The 22,547-nt window shown below is 38.9% G+C and overlaps 1 protein-coding gene and 1 pseudogene across 2 annotated transcripts; both read left to right on the top strand.

Moving 5' to 3' along the window:
- The first annotated feature begins 270 nt into the window (after positions 1–270).
- On the top strand, positions 271–2,275 carry LOC148868726 (glycerol-3-phosphate acyltransferase 5-like). The gene is made up of 2 exons (XM_088972518.1): positions 271–953; positions 1,068–2,275. Exons 1-2 carry the CDS (start codon positions 318–320, stop codon positions 1,980–1,982), a joined length of 1,551 nt encoding a protein of 516 aa, XP_088828644.1. The 5' UTR covers positions 271–317; the 3' UTR covers positions 1,983–2,275.
- A 12,492-nt stretch (positions 2,276–14,767) lies between these two features.
- Positions 14,768–17,346, top strand: LOC148868725 (putative E3 ubiquitin-protein ligase RHC2A pseudogene; annotated as a pseudogene). Its single transcript, XR_016107668.1, has one exon. The product of XR_016107668.1 is annotated as a putative E3 ubiquitin-protein ligase RHC2A pseudogene (transcript).
- Positions 17,347–22,547: the final 5,201 nt, after the last annotated feature.

The following is a 22,547-nucleotide window of genomic DNA, read 5'->3' as shown; positions in this document are numbered from 1 at the left end:
AGCGAGTAGCGTCGACGAAAACACACACAATAAAATATAAAACCCCATCTACATACATAGATATATACATACGAGTCGTCAGAAACCGAAGGCGGGGAGTTTAGTTTTAGGTGGACGACTGGAAACACACAAGTGCTGAGTTTGACTCATGACTCGTCTTCCGTGGCGTGTAATTCTTTCCATTTCATTTTGTGCTTACCTTTAGAAAAAAAAATGGAGGTAGTTGTGAACCGATCAACTGCCTATAACTCTTGCTCAGTTTCGCAGAACGAACCAAGCAAAAGCAACTTTTTACAACCTCTATAAGTCACTGTTCGATGAACAGGGAGCAGCAACAAACTCCAACGCAAGAGCCTGTCCTGACAATGGAAGACCAGGAGGAGCCTCGACGAACACCAATGGAGAGTTGTGTTGTATCAGAATTCGAAGGCACTCTCTTGAAGGACCCAGACCCCTTCTCCTACTTCATGCTAGTCGCCTTCGAGGCGTCCGGTGGCTTGATTCGTTTTACCCTTTTGCTCATGGTATGGCCTCTGCTTCGCTTGCTACACATGCTGGGGATGGGGGATGCGGCTCTCAAGCTCACCATCTTTGTGGCCGTCGCCGGTGCTCGGGCATCTGAGATAGAGTCTGTGGCACGTGCAGTGCTGCCCAAGTTTTACATGGATGATCTCGATACCGACGCTTGGAGGATCTTTAGCTCCTATGAAAAGAAGGTTGTAGTGACTAAGAGGCCGAGAGTGATGGTGGAGAGGTTTGTTAAAGAGCACTTACGTGCCACTGAAGTTCTCGGAAGTGAGCTCGAGGTAAATCGATTTGGATTTGCCACTGGATTTGTTAGAGATGACATGGGTTCAATCTCCAACCGTATTAAGGTGTTGTTCAACGGCGAACAGCCCACCGCTGGGTTAGGTCGATATGTGTCTAGTTTATCCATCCTTTCTCTCTGCAAGGTGAGTGATCATTTCCAACCCCAGCTAGCTAGCTAGAAATTAAACCCTAAATATGTACAGGTAGTTTAAGTTACCGCTAATTAAGCACTAGGTAAACACTGGCTTTGTGTGCAGGAACAAATCCACCCGCCATTCGCCATGAAGCAAATTAGCCAGCAGGATGAACGTCCGGAACCGGTCATATTCCACGACGGTCGGCTAATCAAGCGTCCAACGCCATTGGTGGCCCTTGTCATCCTTCTGTGGCTTCCATTAGGCATCGTACTTGCGTTCATAAGAATCGTAATCGGGTTGGTGCTTCCTCTGTGGGCTATCCCCTACGTTGCTCGACCACTTGGAGGCGACTTGATAGTAAGGGGCAGACCACCACCCCCGGTGTCGCGATCCAACAGTGGCGTTCTGTTTGTGTGCACACACCGCACCCTAATGGACCCGGTTGTTCTTGCCACGGCTCTTGGACGCAGGATCCCCGCAGTTACGTATTCCCTGTCGAGGGTATCGGAGATACTATCGCCGATACCGACCGTTCGTTTAACAAGAATCCGGGACGTGGACGCGGAGAAGATAAAGCGAGAGCTAGCCAAAGGGGACCTTGCAGTGTGCCCGGAGGGGACAACGTGCCGAGAACCATTCCTGTTGAGATTCAGTGCACTATTCGCAGAGTTGACGGACCGGATAGTCCCGGTTGCGTTGAACCATAGGGTTGGGTTGTTTCATGCAACCACGGCAAGGGGTTGGAAAGCGTTGGACCCCATATTTTTCTTCATGAACCCTCGCCCCATTTATGAGGTTACCTTTTTGGGGCAGTTACCGGTGGACGAGACGTGCTCGGCCGGTAAAAGCCCTCATGAAGTGGCAAATGAAGTGCAGAGGATGTTAGCCACGACGCTTGGATTTGAGTGCACCAATTTTACGAGGAAAGACAAGTACAGATTGCTTGCCGGGAACGATGGTACGGTATCTAATTACACGCCATTACTGGAGCGTGTGAAGAAGGTTGTGGGCACTTTTAAGCCTTTTCCACACTGATAACATGCATGGCACAGCATATACATAATATATCATCAGTAATTAATACTGCCTCTGCCACTATTATTGGGATTTTTAAATTTTTTTAAATCCCATTTGATGGTTTTTTAATCTTATTATTAATACTAATTATGCATGCATATTGTATAGATAGGGGATTGCCGAATGCCGATTGCGTGGGCTTTGGATTCTTTTCAATATTGTTTTGGTAATTAAATTTGTTGTAATTAAGGAGAGACAAGTCTATCTATAATTAGTTAAATCAGTATTTTAATTAATTTGGTTACATTTTGGTAATTGGCATGCCGTCAGTATGATGAGATCGGCTCCGGTCAGTGCATTGTCTGTTCGAACAACTTTTACAGTAACATCTTCGTATTTTTATGCTTTATTTCACGGGGAGATAAGTTTAATGAAAGACAGTCTAATGGTTGTTCCAAGTGGCTTTGCACCAATATACCCGAATTTTCAAATTTCGGCCTGCAGAAACTCCATAATTTCGCACATCTAAAAGCCTCTAAACTACCTCTTTAAAAATTGGAATGAAGCCATCTCGTTGCACCATGATTTCCTAAGCACAGTTTTGCTCATTAGGGAGTTTAATTTCTGCCAATATATATGATTTTGCTATTTTAGAGCAGAACATGTTTGAAGAACCGACCTAGAAGTGGAACCATTTTTTTCTTCTCAACGGTTGAGTTGAACACATCAACTAGTGACATCATAAATATAATAACTTAAAATTATAAAAATATTTAAAATGTATAAAATACAAAAAAAAAAAAGTTAAAAAGTAGAAATTTTGCAAAGAAAGTGCAATACATAAATCTATTCAATACTTAAATTTAACAATTAAGAAGTTTAGAAGCAGAAATTTGCAGAAAAAAAAAAATCAGGAAAAGTACTGCTGACTCCTTTTGTCATCTCCAAACCAGTGTTTTAAAAATCGACCCAGAGGCCAAACCGTCTTTGCCTTTGGATCGCAAGTCACCAATTCGACCGGCTGGCTCAAAAGGTTTAGACCATGCCACATCATCATATATGTATTGAGTGTGTGTGTGTGTGTGTAAATATATATTTTATCAATAAATAATGTATAAATATATTTTAGATATGTTGTTGTACTTTTATATTTTTAATTCAATTTTTATTTTTTTTATTCATAAAATTATTAAAAATTGCAATTTGAGGCCAAAAAGGGTTTTTTTTTTACGAAAATATATAGCAAGGCAAAGCGTCAATGTCATTTTGGAACGCATAGATCTTGAAATTTGTCTCACTCTGAGTTCCTGTGCAGATAAAAAAATAAAAAGAAATTTGTAAGATTGATGTCTGCAATTTTGTGGATGAAAGGGAGCTCGGTGGCAAGGGTCTAAATGCGAACTTGAAACGATATCCAGGTCGAACGAATTGATGTTTCGAATGGACAATTCAATGACTTAAAAAAAAGGGTAAATTATAAAGACCTCCCGGTACTATGCATTCAGTGTAAAGACCCCTGTACTTTAATTTGCAATAAAGACCTCCTGTACTTTTACTTTGTGACAAATACCCCTTAACCATTAAGTTAAATAACAGAAGGTGTTAAATTACCAAAATACCCCACTAAACTTTTTCTATTTTCTTTTTCTTTGCCATTTTTTCTTAAAACCTAATTATCGAAAACACATTTGATTGTCACCTGAAAAGGAACAAAAAAATCTAACTTTAAGACTGTTGATAGGAAAACAAAAGAGAATCCATGATGTATCTTCAATCTCTCCATATTCTCTAGCACAAGAAGCAATACTCCCTCCTTTTTGTATGAGAACATATCTCCAAATTCTCATTTTCTTCATTTTGGTGCTTGTCTGTAATGAGAGATGGCTTCTTGTGTTAGCAAATACGCCATACAAGTGAACGACTCTTCTTGCGGAGGTAGTTCAACGCAGGGTTGTTGTCCTCTAGTATCATTGATCCCTTTGATCCAAAATGCAGATGCGGTCACTTGTATCGACAAGAAGTTCAAATCGGGTATCCTGCCAGCTGCCCAGTTCTCTCTAGTATCACGAATAGAACATTTCTCAGGCAACCCACTGTATTCAACCAAAGAGCAATTCTGGAATAGTGAAATGTCTCACGACATTTTGATCAGATGTAGCGGGGAAGAGGAGTTGAAGCATCTGGTGCTATCGGTCTGTATCAATAAGAAGAAGGTCATTCGAGTGAAGAGGTTGCAATGGAATTTCAGGAGAGATTATGCGTGTGGCTTGTGTGTTACTAGTTTAGATTATGCATGTGGCTTCTATGTTTTGGTTGATTTCTGGTTGTTTGCATCCCAAATTTAGTTAGTGTTTTTCAAAACTATTGAAGGGCGGAAAGAGCATAATTGGACGTCCATTCATGATAAGTTTAAGCCCGAAAGTCCAATATCAGTAGTAGGGAATACTTACTTCTAACTTTTTGTTGTTGCAGAGTTTGGAGTGCATGATTATATTTTATGTCGTCAAAGGCATGAGTCATTTCTTGGATCCTACGTGCTGTCCTCTTTAGATTCTCGGTACGTTTATGAGCCGGGTTCCTAATGGTTCTTGCTTTACGTTTTACGGTTTTATTGTGGTGATGTGTATCTATGGCAGTTTGGTCCAAGATATCTTTCTCACCATTCAAATAAGTAAGAAAAAGGTAATTTCAGGATTTAAAAAAATAAAAATATTTTTTTAAAGATAACTGATGGAATACTAACGGAGGGGGGTCTTTGTCTAATGGCCAAAGTTTAGGGGGGTCTTTGTTGCAAATTAAAGTATAGGGGGTCTTTATCACTAACCCCATTATACAGGGGGTGCCTTTATAATTTACCCAAAAAAAAAGACAATTCAACAGGTTGTTGTTGACATTTTCAACGTTTTTTTTTTTTTCTTAAAAGATGGCTCATAAACGATTCAATTCCCGAAATGAACGATTCAATCGTTCAGGTCAACGAAGGTTTACAACATTGTTGTCAAATTAGATGTATGTATGGCTTGTCTTTATTATCAAAATTTTCACCTAAAGATGCAAAATCAGCACTTTTACTATCAAATGCAAGTCATCATCGTGGTGCCTTTGTCTCAATTTGGAAGAAGTACAAATACAAATATGTAGAGTGCAAATACAAAATTTTGTCCTACGTATGTGTACCAGAAAGTCAGGGGATGGTGCCGAATAATTGCAATAGAATAAGCAAAAGAGTTCTGAGGTTGTTATAATGAAATTTGAATTACAACGGTATCAGAACCAGATACGGAACAGAGCTTTTTCATTTGAGAATAATATAATGTTCAATGGTTAAGAGGAAAACCATTGTTCCAGAGATTTTTTTTTTTAACATATATTTTTTTTATGGTAGTGGGTTCCACGGGCCCTAAGCCCCTATACATGACTATAAATTAAATTGATCGATTGAATTGGGACAATAGAAAGATGAAATAGGGCTGCAAATGGAATCTGATTGTCTGAATTTGAATTCAAAGTCAATCTGAATCAGTTATGGATCGTCTCCTTTGTGATCTGATATAATCCCATTTGATTTGATTAAAATATATATATATGCTCATATAATGTAAGATTTATATTGTATCTTAATTTGAGTGATGCGGTTTTCACTAAATGGTCATAAGTTTAATTTTCAACTCCTATATATTCAAATGAGATTGAAGGTGTTATAGTTTCAAAATAACTTCCTCTAACTAGGTCTAATGTAGGAGGTGATGGTATTAGAGTGTTAGGTTAGCTTAAACTAGATTTTGATTTTGATTAAGATGCCCATGAAAGAAGCGATGCTACTCGCAATATATGAAACTCGATGCTATGGTTAATTAATTAAGGCAAGGTGGATCCATATGCGAATAATTATTGTTCAGTTTACTGCTTCATAGTTATAAACATATAATCATGAGATTTCAGAGCCATCTTTGTCACCCTGGTATCGGATTTTTTAATTGAATAAATAAAAAAAAAGGGTTTCTATTGTTCAGTTTACTCTAATAAATCTTAGTTTTACCCTACTGTCAGGACAGATGCCAGCATGGAAATGTTGTAAGTGTAAAATTTTAGAATTCTGAGGTGGAGTGCAGAGTATAGTTATCCCAAAAAAGATACCATGGAGGTTGCTTGGATTGATGTCACGACGTGTCTCTACTCTGCACCCTTCCATACCATTCAAAAGTGAAAGAGAACATATAAAGAGAGATTTGCTGACTGTTTTTATTCTTTCACACCCATGTAATAAAATGTTCAGAAATTACACTACAAACAAATGTTCATAATTTTTTTTTTTAATATTTTCATTGTGTAGATTCCAATACCAAATATTTTGTAATAAAAGGCATTGTTACTTTAATACCCAAACTTGAGAATTGCGAATTTAGCCCGAAATCAATGTTAGATGGCATGTAAAAGGATAAAATACTCTTTGAGTTTCGCCAAAATAGCCATGTTTACATCCCTTCTCACTCCAATTAAGCACCAATGTTCACTTTGTGGCCTAACCTTTCTACCAAAAACCTTGTGCTAACCGCCAGAGAACTTACACAGAAGAAGATGTCGTTGAACCGTCATCATTGTAATCCTTTTTTCAATTATTTGATCCATAATGAAGGAGGGTTTATACAACTGCTGCTGTCATAGAAGACAAATAACTCTTATCATTGCTTGGAAAGACAAATATGGTAAAATGGTCTCAAAAATATTAAAAATGATAATTTGGGCATGTCGTCATATGCAAATACATAAAACTAATAAAAATTTACACTTGTTCATAGACGGGTGGGTCCCACTTGTCCACGTCTCTCTTTCTCTAGGGTCTTACACATTTTTCTCCTTTCCTGTTTCCATCCTAGTCTTTTGTGACATTGAATATTTGTATTTGCTGGTTTAACACAACAGAGGCCATTATAGATTTATCAGTTCCAAGGGGTGTTTGGCCATGTAACAAGTCAGCAGAGCCATACCCACTAAAAATGTTTATCATAACCTGCAAGCCCGACGAACCTCACCTTCAACACCCAACAAAAGCTTCCTACATCTCAACGGTGGACCACCGGTGAACTCGACACACCCACTACTAAACCGTCTAGGCGTCTAATGCTTCTTCTTCATGTTCAGCATGTGGTCTCTCACTAATGTCCCCATTAACCTCCCCCATGGAAGACGAGCTCCTATAACCGGTCAAACAGGCCATGGAGAGCCGAGAAGACGATGAGGAATAAATGTTGGAGGACGACGAAGACGATGACTTCATTATCCCAGATATGGTGATAAAGAGTATGACGACTTCTTTATGGGCTTAGAAAAAATCACATGGGACACACCAATACCAATTTTTCCTCCACAACTTCTTCAAAGATTGCTTTTTTATTTTATTTTATTTTTAGGTAAGACCATTTTGGTTCAAAATAATTGATTTTTTAACATATAAATAATTTACTATTTTATTATTACTTTTACTAAAGTTATATTATCAGAAAATGAAGTTTGAAATTGTTATTTACATATATAATAATCAGGTCAGACCTAACTGTCCTGATTATTAATTCGGAACTTCTACAAGATGTCATGAATGAGGCCCAACCCGTTGACAATTCTGTTTGGAAAAAGATAATAATTAATTTATATTTTCTATATGTTCATTTTTTATTGTTACATAAAACAACATCCTATATTTTTGTATATTTTACAATGTTTTCACCATGTATATAATCTTTATAACATTTTCAAACAATGTTTTCAACATTTTTCAACATCTTTCCTCTATTTAGATAACCAATATTATCATCAACACAATTACACAAACAATATAAAAATTGCCCACACCACCCCACAAGACACTACGGCCATGCATCAAAAACATCTCTCCATCTCCATGAATGAAAGACAACACAGAAGCATGAAATTTGTTAACATACGTGTATCTACAAGGTCTTGTGGATAGTGTGGATAGCATTTTTTCTGGAATCCCGAGTCCACAATATGAGCGGTTTGATGGTGGTTAAGTGGCTGGACTTAATCACTTATTACTTTAGAGTGGATAAAATAAACAGGTGATAAAAGATGGTATTGCACCAACGGCTAGGACAAAAACTAACAGCAGATATATCCTCCCATAATATATATATCAACATGCACCTGAGTTTGATAAAAAAAAAAACTACATCTACCATCCTGATTCATAACAACACTAGCTAATCTATCAGCACATGTATGGGCTCGTAACAGTGATTTATAGATATAAAGAAGAATCGACCCATGAGTCTTAGGCCCATTCAATTTGCTGGAATAGGGGTTTAGAATCAGAATCGGAATGGGATATTCTGATTCCAACTTTGTTTGGATGAACTCCGAATTCCATTTTCATTCTTGGTGGAATGACCATTCCCTCCTCTTTCCTAAGGAATGAAATCTTACTCCTACTGATTCTAATTTTTATTCTCATTTTGTGTCTGAATTAAATAAATTATTCCATCAGCCACTTCATTAGTTATCAGAGGTTCCTTCACGCGCTCTCTCACTCGCTCGAAATAAATTTGATCCTTCGAGGAAGACTGGACAATGATAAAAAAGTTATTTGACCTTCTAATAACGGGTTGTGCGTTTAGGCCTTGTGGAATTAATTTGTGTGGTTTGAGTTTTTCTGGAATGTAGAAGTAGAACCCGCCATCCAACATAAAATATATCACCGAGACACCCACTATGAATACAGAAGAACTTTTTTTTCCTTGTGCGTGTCTTGTTTTGCTTGCATTTGACTCTAGTGTTCCGACTTGATGACGAATTAATGTTTCAGGCCGAATGAATATAGCTCAAGCCTAAGCCTGATAGATGAAGAATATTAATTATATATGTATTCTAGATTATTAACAATGAATCAAGCATGTCGAGTAGTTCAACTTCGGAGAATATTAATTAGGTCATCAACAAGTGGTTATATATAGATTTCAAGCCTAAGCCAATCGATTCTATTTCATCTTTAGTTTGCCGAAAACTGTTGACTTCATCAGCAAGCTGTTGATTCAGGCGGTGGAATTATTGATCTGCTCAGTCTTGATAATAGTTTTGCTCATTTTTCATTTTTATTATTTTTAATGAAAATGAATCATCCATTTCAAACGAACGGTTAAACCATTGACCTAAAAACTGGTGATCAAAGCGATTTCGGTTTTGGGTTAGTTTTGCCTTACAATCTTAAACCTGTTTAATTTGAACGTTCGGTTTAATTAATCCCTTGTATTTTTATGGTTTATTATTTTACTTGTGCTTTCCTTTCTTAGAGTGTAATCGTAAAACAAGATAACATAGACCTACCTAAGGGTAGTCATACCGATGGTCTTTCGCTATAAGTCAAGGTTCAAAAATTTGATATAATATACTCCGTCGTATTCTATCTTTTGAAGATCAATATGCCGATTTTAAGAAATTCTTTTATTTCATAATTAATAAAAAAATGAGGCCCTCTCTGAAAATTTGAAAAAGAAAATTATAAAAAGAAAATAAAAATGCATAGTTCGAAGTATCAATTATATGGATATTTGAAGCTTGCTCTAAACTATCACTATCAGCATGGGGACAGAAATATAATTAGGGTGCCAAAAGCTAATAAACACAAATAAGGGAACCAAGAATTAATAAAAATAACTGATGAGAAGGCCAAAGTAAGATTGTAGGAATTTTTAAGCTAGAGGGGGCCATGACTCCTCTCGGTCACCCGCTAGGTCCGCTCTAGTTCATCATTGTTGAGGGGTTATTTGGTCCGACCAGTGACATGATGACACATGGAGCGAACAATCGATTCGGTAATATTTCAGTATTCTTGGATACCTCAGCATTTCAAGTCACCTTGGGTCACTTAGTTAAGACCGGGGCCCAAGCAATTCGTCGTATTCACCGACCTACCGAGGTGCCATGTAGTCTCCTTCTAGAAGCAAGCCAAATGTCTGCAATCTCTTCAGGATCACGTCGCACGCCGATGGATCTTATCCCTATCCCGCATGAATTGGATAGATTTGGATAAGCCTTATAATCTTACACAGAGTCCATCTTTGGGTGCGGAACAAACTCCAGATTATACAAGCCAGTGATCTCGAATACATTCCATTAGGTCTACGACAACTTGCCTATATAAAGGCATCGCCTCTAATCTCATAAACTAAGCATGATTTAGCTCTCACAATTTACTGTTTCTTCAAACTATCAATTCTCTACAACTTCCCAAATTAACTTAAACATTGAAATGTCCACACCAAATAAAGTACCCCATCACCTTCTTTCCTTTCAAGACATATCAGTCTGACACTCGAATTGCCTTTCCAACAGAAAACACCAGATCGCGCACCACCAATCATCATCATCATCAGACCCTAGATGCAAGAGGGATACCACTCTTTGCCACCATTTAAGCCAATGGGCTTAGCAATAACATCTCCATTACTATGTAGCTTTTAAAACGACATGTGTCATCTACACCTCTTCCCTGCTGCCCATAGGTGATACCTGCGTTGTAGTCTTCTTCTCTGCTCACGCATGCTCCTTGTTGATTTATTATACTATGGTATGGATGTTGTATAAGCTGTATCCATGTGGACTACGTGTCTCCCAAATCCCAATTCCAGTAGTGCGAGTTGTTTAAGAAATTCTGTGACATCTAAGTGAGAGAATAGCCACCTTTGTAATTAGCATAGAGTACACATATATATATCTACCCATCAAAGCCTAATCTATATATAGATAGACATAGAATAGGGACCCGAAATTAATTGAAAAGACTCCACGCATTACTTCAAGCCAAAAAAGAGGCATAGGCAACTGGTCATATGGCATGCATAAAAGAAAATGCAGGAATTAAGAAAAAAACAATCTACATGTGTGGTTGTATGCATTATTGATCACCAGCTGCTTGTATAGACATTTTTTTTTTTTTGCCGTAGAAATGGGTAGCATAATTGAGTTGGATTTAGGTATTGTTGAATGGGACAAGCGTCAAAGCAATGGTTCGGACAGTTGTATTGAGATTTGGACTCCACGCCCATGAGCTAGCTGTTCCACTTCCACCAAGACCCAGTTTCAGTTTGGGGAAACAAAACACCATCTTTCTCTATCTGGGGTTTTGAATTTCAGTTGTAAGAGTGGAGTGGGGCCTTATCTCTCTCATCACAAAAGTAAGGTAATTGATTGGACATTGGACTGTATATATATACAGCAGAAGAAATTTAACATGGTACATTACATGACAATCTCTAGTTGAAAATCAAAGGAGCCGAAATGTTGAATCCAAATTCCTGACCTTGGGTAGTAGGAGGAAAGTGAACTCACATTGGAATTATGAAATAATTAAAATTCCACGGTACGATTGACCCCATTTTTTCAAGCGAAATTACACACAGAAGTAGTGCAAGGAGCCGAGGGAAAAAGGCGGTTAGAGTCCTTTGAGAAAAGACGAGCTTTATTCTATCTGGGTCCTGGGATTGGGAAGAGCCAAAAGAAGGAGCACCACTGACTTGGAAGGAAGAAAGCATAAAGAAGACTCGTAAAAAGAAAGGTAGCTTTAGATTCCAAGTAGGCACGTCCTTTTATCGACTTTGGTTTTGATGGATGAAGCTCTCTCGCTGGTTAGACGCTATGGAACACGCCACACATAATATATTTTTTATAAAAAAGGGAGGGATAAACGCATCTCAGCACTCACTCATCAGTCTTCCAAGGGAAAATCAGGGGTTCTCTGTTAATAGACAAAGTGGTGTGGCCCTTGTGGATCATTGGCTCAGAGGCCGAAAGGCCGTCCAAGCTGATTTTTTATGCTATTTTCTGTACATCCGTAGCATCAATTCTGATATTTGACGCTATTTTCTATAAAATTAATCCTACAATTAACAAGATCGAGTACTAATTGATAACAGCGTAAAACTTGATGAATCTAATGTTTCTGCTCCGAAAGCTAGATATTCGCAGTAATTACTGTCTCTTTTGCATAATGCTCAATTTAGAAAGAGTATAAATATAAATATGCAAAATATAAATCCTTATATTTTGTACCTATATTTATATTTGTATTCCTTTCAAATTGAGTCTAAAGCTGCTTAAATACACTATATTTATATATTACATATTTATCTATGTTGTATTTAATACTTATATATATATTCATTCAAGCTAATGTAAAAAAAAAAAAAAAAAAAGGCTGGTGACAATTAATGAAACTTAGTGAGCAGAATAAGGACCTGTTGGAATGAGAAAATTAAAAAGAAGAGGAGTCCCCTTCACCTCCACCACAGCGTGTAACACAAGAAAAGAATCTCTCAATCCCTAACATTTTATTCTTGTCTATTCTGCATGTGTAAATATATTAAAAATTGCAGTGTAACTGAGAAAGAGAGAGAAGACTGGTGAATGATGATGATGATCCCTTTCCGTTGAACCGGTTAAAGAGCAAAACCAATGGACTGGATGACAACAACGTTATGATATGAATTTAAAATTGGGATATGTTGCTCACAGAGCGCATTTAAAGTGGTGTAAAATCCATCGTGTAATTTGTTGTTATATTTTTGTAACACTGAAAACAACGCCAACATAAAATTAAAAAGATGAAGCGAAAAAAAACATAAACTTAAAAAGATAAATAAAGATGTTAGACAGTTGTAGGTTTTTTCTTTATATTATAATAATTAAAAACGAAAACTAAGGAGTGTGTATACATATAGGACATATGCAATCTTCTCCGGAGAGGAGCTCTAAGCTCTATATGGAAGTTTCTACGCGTGTGCTTGTCGTAAATCTCACGTGCACTAGTCAACTTTGGGAAACGAAACGGAAAGAGAGCGATAAAAAGAGGACAAGGGCCTTTTTTTTTTTTGAAGGCGACAAGAGCCTATTAACAGTGGATAGGAATAGGATGGCGCATGTATATATGGCTACCAATATATAGATATTCTCTTTTTTCCACATCCATATTTATCATCACAACAACAATACCGGCATGGACTGGACTATGAACTCTTAAAGGATAATAAATAGGGAAAACAAACACCACTATGAAGTATGAACCATCTCATCTCTCTATCAAAATTTACTTTACCTTTATTTTTTTTAGAGAAATAAGGATATATTCGATGCAGAATTATGAATTTCATCCCCCCTATCCTTTCACCCCTATAAACCACATCTTATCCGTACATTTGACAACAATTCACGGTCGGGATACATTTTCCTTACTTTTCTCCACTTTTCTGTTTACTTTGTAGGGGAGGAGGATGGGTTATTACCTTTATTACCCAACGAAGCTAATTAACGCGTTCGTTCCACGAACCTGTTCACCTCACACACACCGCCAAAACTCCCCGGAAGCCGGAATTAGCATAAAACGTAAATTGATCGTCTTGTCTGTTCACGGTTCAGATTGATGCTCTCACAGTTACTGCACAGGCCACTCTCTTTCCTTTCACTGTTTCACAGATGGGTCTCAGGAGTCAGAGAAGTAGTAGTTCGCCCTTCATTGCTGGTGGCCCCCATCAACCATTAGACCGGTGTCAGATGGTTTAATTTAATAATTAGATAAAACGGGCCATGCTTATGCGTGCATGGGTGTTCATTAAAAAGCTTAATTATATCCAATAATCCAATGCGTTCGGCTTCTGCCCCTCATGAAAGATCGAAGGAGACGGGGAGGGAGGGAGGGAAGGAGAGGGACCCCCCCCCCCCCCCCTCTCTCTCTCTCTCTCTCTCTCTCTCTCTCTCTCTCTCTCTCTCTCTCATTGAATCAGATTCCACCTTCGACGAAAGAAAACTAGAAAAGCATGTCTGCTTCTAAAGAAAAGCCAGCTGATCAGTTGGATTCTCGCTAAATCGATCGTCAGAGACAGGAATTATAAAATTTATAATTAATTCATAGTTGGTAGTTAATACCTGATACCCGATAAACGCCGCCTCTGTGCTCTGTTCGCTGCTTAATAGTTAGTGAATACAATAGAAAGGATCCGCCTTCTTAAACCTCAACTGCGTCGTGGTTCATTTTCAATCGATCCTTTGTACGATCATTGGATCCTTTTTTGCTTTATATCCTTCTTCTACCAAATTCAATTTTGACTTTTCAAGAGAATCCAACGGCTGCAATGCAATCCTGCATGCTCCACGTTTTCATTTGTCATTTTGCTTACTCTGTTACTCACATCACTCTCAAGAGTCAAAACGACTCCTGAAGCCTACTGCCAGGCTGCCAAGTTCCAGATCCACAGCCAAATGGGCCATGGCCATGCCTGATGAAGATCATGACTGATAAGTGACAGAGCAGAATAATGACGATGATGAATCATCATTCCTCATGAATTTCGTTCCTCGATCAGAATCTGATGACTCAATCTCCAAACCAAACTACAACGTAACACGCAACACTACCAAACTAACACACCATTACCGCCCATTGACTCATTGGATTATTCATATTGCCTGACGGTTGAGATCTTACACCCGAAAATAATCCAAGATATGCCTGCCTACAACCTAGAAAGTCAAATTCATGTTTAGGCTATGATGATGATGATGATGTATTTCTATTTTCTACCACATGCTCAATTACTATTTAATAATATAATTAATTAATTGGATCATAACATATATTATCCATTTAATTTAAAAAAAAACGATCAGCACTAAATTATAAATGACTAAATTCCAACCCAAAGGTGGATTTTACGATTGGTTCATAAACGTTTCTGCTTTCTTTCCTTATATAATAAGAATAGAAAGAAAGACCGGAAAAACTACCCCAGGAGGCCAGGAATATTTAACGGTTTCAACCTTCAAAATTGTCGTCATTTTCTTATCTTTGGTCTCCAAGACTCCAACTTCAAGCAAGTCCTGGCATCCACCCAGACCCAGTTCCTACTTCCTACTACCAACGCCACGCGTATCGCCGAGTGAAGCCCAACGGCGCGCGGCTCGGCCCGATCCACTTATTCGAATCTTCTCTTTGACGTTCTACAGGTGTAGAACCACACTTCACGACGGACGTTTGGTTTAGGGAGTTTAGCGTTGAAAAACAAGAATGAACGCGTTTTCGCCGTTAAGCCTTCACCCCTGCCCCTGCTTAAAAGCCTTGCCTCTCGTTTACTTGTCCTTCCAACCCTCCTGACCTTACCTTTACACTGCTGTCTTCCGTTTTATCTTTCTTGGTTTCTAGTCTGCCGGATCTCTAGTTTGCTGGCAAGTTAGGCTTTCTCCCTTCTTCTTTGTTCCGGTTGAAGTTGAACCAGAGTTTTCTCGCGTTTTGCAAGAATCCAGATTCAATTCTTTCGTTACTTCTCTCTTCTCTGTAATGCAAAATAAACCAGCAATTTTAGGGTTTCTTTCCTCATTATGATCCTGAATTTGTTCATCGATGTGGAAATCTTGGACTTTTCTTCTCTCTTGTGAAAATTAGTGAGGAACTGAGGGTTTTTATTTGCTTGATTTCTCAGATCTCACTGTGAGGTTTCAGTGACGAAGTCCAGTATTCCAAGGAAGCGGTTCTGCGGTTCTGTGGAGCAGAACCCTCTGTTTCGCTTTTCTTCACTAATCGGATTCGGAAGGGTTGTAAAAGAAAGAGGGTTCTGTGTTATAGGTTTTCTTTCCCGTGATTCCCTGATCTACAGGAAAAAGTTTTTTTTTTTCTAGGTTTGCTTATATAGATGGCTTCAGCTGGGTCTTCGTACTGGTGCTACAGATGCAATCGATTTGTTAGGGTTTGGGCTCGAGAAACTATTGTTTGCCCTGATTGCGATGGAGGTTTTATTGAAGAAATCGTTGAGCCCCCTCGATCTGCACATGCAGACGTTAGGCGCCGGCGATTTCCCGGCGCTGCGATGTATATGCTCGGGAATAGGCAGGATTCGGATCAGAGTGCGAGTCTAGGGTTTCGCCGCAGCCGAAGGAACACTGGGGATCGTTCGCCTTTTAACCCCGTTATTGTCCTCCGGGGGCCTGCTGAACGTGGCGGCGCGGAAGGTGGTGGTGGAGAGAGGGGAAACTTTGAGCTTTACTACGATGATGGCTCCGGTTCAGGACTCCGTCCGCTGCCCGCAAGCATGTCGGATTTCTTGATGGGTTCGGGCTTTGACCGCCTTCTCGAACAGCTGGCTCAGATCGAGATCAACGGAGTTGGGCGCTATGAGCACCCCCCGGCGTCGAAGGCTGCCGTCGAGTCCATGCCGACCATCGAGATTGTCGACAGCCATGTTGTCACTGAGTCTCACTGTGCTGTCTGCAAGGAGCCCTTTGAACTTGGCTCGGAGGCCCGTGAGATGCCTTGTAAACATATCTACCATTCAGACTGCATCCTCCCATGGCTCTCTCTTCGAAATTCTTGTCCCGTTTGCCGTCACGAATTGCCTACAGATGTTCGTGGCAGAGCATCGCCGGAGCCCGAAGGTGGTCAAGGCGAGCAATCTCCAGCGACTACTGAAGAAGATACTGTGGGGTTAACCATATGGAGGCTCCCGGGTGGTGGATTTGCAGTCGGAAGATTTTCCGGGGGTAGACGAGCTGCCGAGCGCGAGCTACCCGTCGTTTACACGGAAATGGATGGTGGGTTTAATACTGGCGGTGCGCCAAGGAGAATTTCATGGACATCTAGAGGTAGCAGGTCGAGAGAGAGTCGGGGATTTGGCCGTGTCTTCCGCAGTTTCTTCTCTTTCTTTGGGAGGCTAAGATCGTCTTCTCATCATACTTCAGAATCTAGGGTTACTCCTAGAAGTCGTTCTAGTTCTGTCTTCAGTAGAACCTCGCGGAGGCGCAGCGGCAGCGCCTGGACCTTGGAAGATAACGGTGGAATTTCCAGATGGTGATTTTTTTTCTTTGGCTTGGATGGGTTGGGAGACGTAAAGAAAATCTCCTCTCTCTCTCTCTCTACTTCTCCGGTTTTACTGTCCGATCATCCAATCGTGACAGCGCTCTTAGCGCATGGCAAGATCTCTGTAAAAGGCTTGGCTTTTAAGCACTGTAAATAGCAAAAAGAATGAAGAATTCTCAATTTTAATCATGTTCAAAAAGAATCCATTTTTCATGGGAATGGACTAGGAGAGGTGCAATATTATTTATCTCCTCAAATTGGTAGCAAAAGAAACGAAAAATATCGAGGAGTAGTAGAAGAAATGCAATCAGAATATGGAGTGGACTCTAAAAATAGAAGGTACAAGCTCAGACTGCCTGTGCTTAGATGCTAATGGCACGGTTCAAAGCATTCATATTTTTTTTACTATATTACATTGTTAATGAACCTTGATATTGCATATTATTTTTTCCCTTCTTCATTAGAAGAATGTTGTTAGTGTCAGCCTTCAGCTGTGGGTATAATATTGAACTTCGTTTCTTGTTTACAGAACCTTATGAGCTATGTGAGATGTGTCCATGTATGAAGTCCATGGCAATGTGCCATGAATGTTTGCCTTTTATTCTGGGCATGTTTTTGGATGTGCCAATCTACTAACAGGAAGGGGACTATCTTTGTTGGTCATTTGTCTCTCATAGAGCGACTTATTATTAGGAGTTTGGAGATTGAACATATTATGGGTTTCCCAGGCTGAATCATGCCTTCTTTAAGCTGCCATGATCAGTACCCAGTTACCCACCCATCATATAAGGTCCCACTCTCTAGTAATAGTATAGTTTCACCATTCACCAAAAAAAAAAGTAGATTTTTAGTAATGCCTAATTGACAATTCAGTGAGTAGTGAGTCCAGACTCCAGAGTTTTTTTTTTTGCTTGCAGGAGATAGCGTCGCGAGGGAAGGAGGCTCTCTCACCGCCATTGTCTTTGTCCTGTTGAGACAACAGTGTCTGATTTGAAACAACGAGAGGGCAATAGAGCTCTTTTAGCGTGAAGAATCAAGAATGGGAGAGCCTCACTGGAATCAGTGAACAGCTGACACCTCTGACGTTGCTTTGCATAAGGGACTTGACCATGGACTTGTTTATCAAGTGGAATGGCCGAATTGGAGTAATCTCGAATCTCGATTCTCGACCAAACCACTTTTTGGTTTTTGCCGCCACATAAGCGATACCTCCATAGTATGTCAGTAACCTCCAACACCAAGATTCTAATCATATCATTTGATGTTTAAATCATTGAAGTTGATGTCTTTGAAGGGAAGGTTGGAGAGAACTGCTGTTTAGTGATCTATATGGGAAGGAGCTAGAAAGCTCAGCAAATTGCCCATACTATAATTGACCTTTTTTTACCTTGAGATGAAGTAAAGTAAGATGGAAGATGAGATGCTGTTTCTGGAATATGTTCTCATCCATAATCTACAATCTCAACTTCAACCAAAATCCAGCCAAAACCTGGATAACCACCTTAATGGTATTCAAGATTAGTGCGGCTTGACTCGGTGAATTTATCCGAGCCAACCTGGTCAGGTGTAGGTGGTTGATCGTGCCCCATTCATTCGAATACTACAACTCTGCCACCTGGAATTCTGTAGAAGCACCTTAGTCGCTTACCATATATATGTGTGGTTGGTTTACGTTTATTGAGGCAACTTTTTTGCTGATGTAGTGCTCGGATTTACAATCATATAAGTATAAAACGTTTATTGAATAAATTTAAACGAAAAAAAACACCTTGCATGTAACTCTGTAACACATCCAAAAAGGCCAAAACCTAGTCTTACTTTATTCCGTTGAAGATCTAAACCTAAACCAAATCTGAATGAAGAACTTCATGTGTCGAATTAAAAATAAATAATAAATTATCATTAAAATATATAACGATGAAATATCTTATTATATAATTCGAATGTTGGGAAGTTTATTTTAAATTTTAGTTAGTATAATTTATTTCATTTTTTATCATGTAATTTCAAAATACATGAACAGCAACGCATATAGAATCTATTAATCGTTTGGCCAAGAAGGTTGAGCAACCAAACCAAGGAATCTTAAACACTGAGTGTTGTTTGTGCACAAAATGACCCCACATATTTCTCTCTCGATAGATCACCATCTATCATTGGAACGCAGTTTAGCTCAGAAATCTTGCAACAAGGTCAGAATTAAGCATTGTTCTTGAATCTTGACCCATTTTAAAGTTTAAAGGGGAAATCAATTAAACTATCAATAAGCTTTAGGAATACTGTTTACAAAAACCCCTAAAAGTATCCCTCAATTTTATGACAATTAATTAATTGTATTCCTACCATTATCAAAATGGCACACTCCCTCTACGTGTATACATGACTGTTATAACTTTTGTAAAATTCAATTCTGCTCTTTATCTACCAACGGCAACAAAAATCCTTCAACCAACAACTCGGCCCGTCCAAACTCCTAACATTTTCAGTCACAGTCTCGATCTTTTTATGACACCGTATTTGTAAAGTGTAACCATATATATCCATATTGTTAGCTGGATTTTACTACCTTTTTTTTTTTAAGTTTCAAATTAAGAAATCCCACTTTCCAAACTCAATATCCATTTACCGCTATTGCATGAATCCGAGTTTTGAGTCCCTTGCTTCTTTGGTAGCAGAGAAACCAATCCGGAGGCAATCATCAACGAGCACAATACAACCTGAACTCCATTTTGGTTCTTTGAGTTTTGAGACCATACGATCTTCGGGTGGTTTGAACGGTGAACCCATAAAGATTAATTTTACACAAGGCTCAAAAGAGACCCAACCTTCAAATTGGTTTCTCATGTCCTGAGGTTCCACGGGAAACCACTTTGCGAATCTCCAAAACCTATTGGTGAACACTCGACTGCTTCCAATTCTCAATTTCTCATTTGTCCCACTCTTAAACAAATAAAAAATAGAAAAACTTCAAAACTTGGGTTTTATAAAAAGCAATAAATGGAAGGAGAAAATGGCGTCATAAAAGTTGAAAACATATGGAATGCTAACAACAGCATACCACTCAACGACAAATGAAAGTTCGTGAAAGACACTAATAAAATGTGGGCCAATGCAGAGTGTCCCCAGTCCCCTATTTGATACATGTTTTGGACTTTGGATTTGTCACATTTAATTTGTAGTCATGATTTTCACTTCTATTTTATGCAAAATTTGTACTTTTTTATTTGGATTCACTGTGAGTGTGGAGCCACCTTCTTCCCAACTTCATCCATTAAGGCTGTGTTTGGTTTAAAGAAAAAAAAAATAGGGAAAGAAAAGGAAAGGTAGGGAAACCTTTACAAATTTATTATGAGTTTCCTACCTTTTCCTTCAAACCAAACATAGCCTTAAGGGGAGAACCACATTATCATACTTCCTATTTTTTACTCCTCTAAAATAGGCATCCTTCCTTTCCTTCATTCTCTTTCATGTAAAGTAAGGACCACACTATTTTACTTTCCATTTTTATTACTCAAAAAAATCAAATGAAGTCAAACCTGAAAAATAAATGTAAACCACAATTTACAATTAACCCATTTACACTTAATTTCATGCAAATTACACTAGTGCAGATGATATTTTGCATTACACTAAAAGAAATTTGGGTTCAACATCCAGCTATCTAATAACCCAACCCAAACACCCCACCTCTAAATATATGTACCATTTCGGTTACAATTTGAAGACAACATCTATGTCGAGCTCCGATTAGTAGGATTAAATTGGGATTTCTACACAGGCCGTACAGCAAATAGGTATAAATAAAGGGATTATAACAGATAAGGGCAACTTTAGGGTCTTAATATCAATAAAAGTAATACATTTAAAAGTTTTCAAAAATATGTTAACTTTTTAAAAAATAATATCAATTAAGGGCAAAAATACTGTTCATCTTCCTTCTCTTGCAATTCATTCATCAGCACTACCACCCGTGACCGCTTCTGCCTACTTCCGCCCACCTCCGCCTCCGACAACATTGCTGAAGGTGGGCAAAGGCGGCAGCGGCAGCGCTGGTGGGCATTCCTCTGCTCAACGTCGCCACCTCCGCCCACCAACGCCGCTGCCGTCGCCTTTGCCTCCACCCACCTACGGCAATGTTGTCGAAGGCCAAAGTGGAGGTGGCGACGTCGGGTAGAGGAATGACCACCAGTGCCGCCTCCACCCATCTCCGGCAATATTGCCAGATGCGGAGGTGGCGGCATTGGGCAGAGGAATGACCACCAGCACCGCCGTCATCACCTTTGCCTCCTCCCACCTCCAACAACATTGCCGGAGGTGAAGGCGAATGTGAGCAGAGGTGGCAGAGGCGGCGACAGTGAACGACAACGCTCATGAATGGGTTGCAAGATGAAGAAGATGAACAATATTTTTGCCCTAAATTGATATTATTTTTTAAAAAGTAACCTATTTTTTAATCTTTTTTAAAATATTACTTTAATTGATATTAGGGCCCAAAAGTTGCCCTTATCTGCTATAATCCCTAAAGTAACCAATCCAAGTCTTAGTTAAATTCTAGTTGAAAGATTTCAGTTACTCTAGGTCCCAAGCACACCTTTCTTATTGACATTAATAACTGAGAGAGTTTGAGGTAGGGCTTTTGACCCAAATACACAATTTGGATATCATCACTTATGAGTAGGGTCTGACTCCAACTTACTCTACAAATTATAAGCCCTGCTTTTTTTATTTCCTTTTATTTCTTTTCATCAATTGACAACTTCAAGCGTGCTCCATGTAAAAATGGTTCAGCCTACGTTTACAACTACCACCACCAAACAAATGCTTAAGAAAAAAAAAAATCAAAATTGTCAATGGAACGACATGATGTTGCAACTAGGGTGGAAACGAACCAAGCTTTTCATGAGTTACTTGAGCTCGATTCATGAAAAGCTCGTCTCGACTCGGTTTCAATCGAGCATACGCCCAATTTATAGATTCAATTAAGAAACGAGCCGAGCTCAAGCCTAATATGAACTCAACTCGTGAGGCTCGCAAACCAGCTTGAATATATATATATAATAAAAAAGATTATAATTCTTAATTATTATACTTCTTAATTTTTAAATATGAAATTAAAAAAAAAGTTTATATAATTTTTTATTTTTATAAAACATTTTTTCTCAAAATTGAGCTTGAGCCTAACTGAGCTCAAACCTTGTAGAACAATCTCGAGCCAAGATCAAACCTTGTACTATTCGACTCAGCTCGGCTCAAATCCACCCCTACTTGCAACAGCTATAATCTTGACGCTAGCCGCATGGATAATTGTTTCTAACTTTTTTTTCTTACACCTATGACAGGGAAAGACACAGATCGAATAAGGTTATAACGCAAGCTAGCAACACCCAATCAGAAGCAAACACGTCAGCTGCTAATAACCTGCGTCAGAATTTACTGGTCCGTATCACATTGTTACATATCTTGTTTGTAGCAGACATGGGTAACGCTGGGTTGAAGCGGGAAACTTAAAAGAGGCCATGGTGATGACTGATGGTGTTATGTTCGCTACCTCCTTAGCTTGGAAGGTTTCAGTGCTGGGAGCTTTTTTGCCATGTGGAAAATCTGTTCTTAGATAAGTAGATAATCAAACAGTCAGCTTGACAGAGGATTTTGTGGATTGGCCACGTCAATTCTGCAACTGTCCACGTCAGCTCTAGACCCCCCTTAATTTAGAATTTTCAGGTCAATAAGCT

This window comes from Nelumbo lutea, chromosome 2 (assembly GCF_056320005.1).
Source record: "Nelumbo lutea isolate HS-2025 chromosome 2, American lotus-T2T, whole genome shotgun sequence".
Lineage (NCBI taxonomy): Eukaryota > Viridiplantae > Streptophyta > Magnoliopsida > Proteales > Nelumbonaceae > Nelumbo > Nelumbo lutea.
This window is presented reverse-complemented; position numbering and strand designations above follow the sequence as displayed.

Excerpts from the sequence above, each read along its gene's own strand:
- LOC148868726 (XM_088972518.1), top strand. The coding sequence starts at position 318 with ATGAACAGGGAGCAGCAACAAACTCCAACGCAAGAGCCTGTCCTGACA. Across the intron at positions 954-1,067 it reads CCATCCTTTCTCTCTGCAAG|GAACAAATCCACCCGCCATT; the intron begins GTGAGTGATCAT and ends CTTTGTGTGCAG.